Source organism: Malania oleifera, chromosome 2, assembly GCF_029873635.1.
Source record: "Malania oleifera isolate guangnan ecotype guangnan chromosome 2, ASM2987363v1, whole genome shotgun sequence".
Lineage (NCBI taxonomy): Eukaryota > Viridiplantae > Streptophyta > Magnoliopsida > Santalales > Ximeniaceae > Malania > Malania oleifera.
The window spans coordinates 93,363,024-93,367,004 of NC_080418.1; the positions used below are offsets into that span (position 1 = coordinate 93,363,024).

At 35.3% G+C, this 3,981-nt stretch overlaps 1 protein-coding gene across 1 annotated transcript; it reads left to right on the plus strand.

Annotated features, from left to right (window-relative positions):
* Positions 1-489: 489 nt before the first annotated feature.
* Positions 490-3,118, plus strand: LOC131149871 (pentatricopeptide repeat-containing protein At4g02750-like). Its single transcript, XM_058100658.1, has one exon. The coding sequence runs from the start codon at positions 662-664 to the stop codon at positions 2,903-2,905; it is 2,244 nt and encodes a 747-aa protein (XP_057956641.1). The 5' UTR covers positions 490-661; the 3' UTR covers positions 2,906-3,118.
* The last annotated feature ends 863 nt before the right edge of the window (positions 3,119-3,981 follow it).

Below are 3,981 nucleotides of genomic sequence, written 5' to 3' on the forward strand. Positions count from 1 at the left end.
CAAATATTATTTTTGTTAAAAATTATAAAGTAAAACTTATTATTTTTAATTTTAATTTTAATTTTGGAGATTAACTTTACAATTTTGAATTATTCGTTTTATGCAAAATTTTTAGTTCAAATTAAAGTAAAATGATCATGCGAAATTAAAATATAACTTTAAAATATTTAAATTTGAAAAAAAAAATTTAAAGAATTATTATTATTCATTTTTTAATTAATATATATAATAAGATTGTCCTTGGAGTATAAAAAGTGAAACTGAAAATATAATAATAAAATTTATTTTTTATTTTATCATCATATTTTATTCTAATCATTTTAAAAGTTATTATTTGATTCAAAAAGAAAACTCAACTTAAATTCTATTAAAATTTTAATTTTTTTATAATTTAACAATTTTAAATTAATATTTTAATTTCTAATTTTCAAATTCAAGAGAGTTGAAAGCCCGTTTAATCAGTGAATGAGAGCTTAGCAGTATGACCAGTACAATCCATTTTCATCAATACTATTTACCATTAACTGATCAAAAAAAAAAAAATGAGGGAGGCGACATGAAGAATGGTAGAGAGAGAGAGAGAGAGGAGTGGGGTGGCTTCTGGGTGAACGCCAAGTCTCGCTGCTGGTTTGGTTTTCTACCCTCTACGTAATACGGTAACATGACATCGACGCTGAAATCAATTGGTGAATATGGTAGCCTTATTTTTAATCAGAATCTGAAGATTACCAAGTTGGGAAAATCTGGTCGGATTGAGGCAGCAGTCCAAATTTTTGAGCAAATGACTCACCGCAACATTGTAACATACAATTCCATGATTTCGGCATTTGCGAAGAATGGCAGAATAAATGATGCCCGACAGTTGTTTGATAAAATGCCTAATAAAAACTTGGTTTCTTGGAACAGTATGCTTGCCGCGTACTTGCACAATGACAAGGTGGCTGATGCCTCCAAACTTTTTTACGAAATGCCAGAGAGAGACTTGTTTTCATGGACTCTTATGATAACTTGCTACACGCGAAATGGGCTGCTTGAAAATGCGAGAGGCTTGCTCAATTTGCTCCCCGATAAGCGAGACCCTGTTTGTTGGAATGCATTGATAGCAGGATACGCAAAGAGCCGGCGCTACGATGATGCTCGGAGTCTTTTTTATGAGATGCCTGTTAAAGATATCATATCATGGAATTCCATACTTGCAGGGTACACCAAGAATGGAGAAATGCATTTGGCATTGAATTTTTTTGACGAAATGGTGGAGAGAGACATTTTTTCGTGGAATTTGATGTTAGATGGGTTTGTTGAGATTGGCGATTTTGATTATGCCTGGAAACTTTTTAAGAAGATTCCGAACCCAAATATTGTTTCATGGGTTACAATGTTATGTGGCTTTGCACGAAATGGAAAGATTGCTGAAGCTCGGGAACTTTTTGACCAAATGCCAAACAGAAATATTGTTTCTTGGAATGCAATGATTGCAGCTTATGTCCAGAACTCCCAAATTCAAGAGGCCAATAGACTGTTCAAAGAAATGACGGATAGGAATTCTGTATCATGGACTACAATGATTAATGGATATGTTCGTGTTGGTAAGCTTGATGAAGCAAAGGAGTTACTGAATCAAATGCCTTACAAAAACATTGCGGCCCAAACGGCAATGATAGCTGGATATGTACAAAACAAAAGAATGGATGAAGCTTCTCAAATCTTCAATCAAACAGTCACACGAGATATTGTTTGTTGGAACACCATGATTGCAGGCCATGCTCAATGTGGAAGAATGGATGAAGCTCTCAATCTTTTTAATAAAATGCTTATGAAGGATATAATTTCATGGAATACCATGATAGCTGGTTATGCTCAAGTGGGACAAATGGATAGAGCATTTAAGATCTTCATGGATATGGGAGAGAGGAATGTAGTTTCTTGGAATTCCCTAATTTCAGGTTTCACACAAAATGGGTTATTTGTGGATGCACTGAAAAGCTTCATGTTGATGGGGCAGGAGGGCAGGAAACCTGATCAGTCTACATTTGCTTGTGGACTAAGTGCCTGTGCAAATATTGCAGCTTTGCAAGTTGGGAATCAAATTCATAATCTTGTTTTGAAGAGTGGTTATGTAAATGATTTGTTTGTTGGCAATGCCTTGATCACTATGTATGCTAAGTGTGGAAAGATTCCGAGCGCTGAACTTGTATTTGTAGATATAGATCACATTGATCTTGTGTCTTGGAATTCTTTGATTGCTGGTTATGCTCTAAATGGGCATGGAAAGCAAGCGGTCAAACTCTTTGAAGAGATGGAATCACAAGGGGTCATTCCAGACAAGGTCACTTTTGTTGGGATATTATCTGCATGCAGTCATGTTGGACTAATTGATATGGGTTTAAAATTGTTTAAACGTATGATTGAAGTGTACTCTATTGAACCTTTGGCTGAACACTATGCCTGCATTGTTGATTTACTGGGCCGTGCGGGAAGTTTACAAGAAGCCTTTCAAGTAGTAAGGGGAATGAAGATCAAGGGCAATGCAGGAATATGGGGTGCATTGCTTGGCGCTTGCCGGACTTACCGGAATATAGAACTTGGTAAGCTTGCTGCCGGGAATCTTCTCAAACTTGAGCCCTATAAGACTTCAAACTATGTGCTCTTGTCAAACATGTATGCAGAGGCAGGGAAATGGGAGGAAGTAGAAAGTATGAGGTTATTAATGAAAGGCAGGGAAGCAGAAAAGCAACCAGGATACAGCTGGATTGAGATACAAAATCAGATTTATGCTTTTCTCTCTGATGATACAGCACAGCCTAGAACAGTGGAGATATACAATACACTGAAAACTTTAACAGCACACCTGAGGAACACAGGTCACATCCCCGAGTTCAAAGTTTCCCTTGATGACCCGTTATAATCAATCTGATACTTGGACAACTTGCATGGATAGTGGAGAAATTATTTCTCATTTTTTGTATTACAAAGCCAGCACTACCTTGTATATATGGGAGGATGTGTGTTAAATTTATTAATTCTTTTGCAAATGTACCTATATGTTCTTGAGCTCGCTCTGCTGTTATGAAGCTATGTTGTAATTTAGGTTATTTATGTATGGTGAAATTTTATTTTTTATTTTTTTGTTTACAGTAAACCAAACTTAATTCTCTATTTTCTTGATTTAACAATTGTTTGACAATCATCACAGAATAATTTTGTTTTTATTTTGAAATTGAAAGGACTACCATTGACAAACATGACAAATATCATTGTTTCAATCACTGCTTTCATTTCCTGTTGTAGAAAACAAGGACACAGCCAAGGAAGCCATCTCAAGATCTCAAGAATACACTGTCCAGGCACAACAGATCATTATCTTCTTTTTCCCTCTTCTTCCTTTTTAAAAAGAAAGGCAGCAGATACTAGTCAAGAAATTAATCTACACTCTGAACTTGCTGCCGAATCAAGAGTGCAATGACCATGTTAAAAGAATTTTGCAACAAAGTACAAATCCTAAACAAATAAGAATCAACTAAAAAACAGAGTGGCAAAAATAGAAAGAAACCTCACTACGGTAGTCCTAGTATGAAGGCTTCCAATCTTCCTCATGTTTCCACTTGGTTGCTTCTGTGAATAAGTGTCCTTTTGGATAAAATGTATCACTTTGTGTTTGGAAGCTTAGGGTTTGGCCCTAGGATTTGGATTTGTCCTGATTTGGCTAAAAAGCAATACAAAATTATATCGAGTTTTACCCAAATTTGTAAATCCAAATGTAAGACTTGAAATTCATGCTCTTAAGAACAACCTTTATCTTGAGTTTGCAATATTAGCACTCCACATGTTAGTGATATGCTCTAAAAGCCAATCACATGGCTCTTATTAGTTATATTGTAAATAAAAATGCAAGTAATTACACGAGATTATTAATTATTACTAATATGAGGGATCTTGCAAACGCGTAGCTCTATACTTAGCCGACACATGTTTATGTCCATG

What these genes read in the sequence shown, in the direction of transcription:
- LOC131149871 (XM_058100658.1), top strand. Translation starts at nt 662, where the DNA reads ATGACATCGACGCTGAAATCAATTGGTGAATATGGTAGCCTTATTTTT.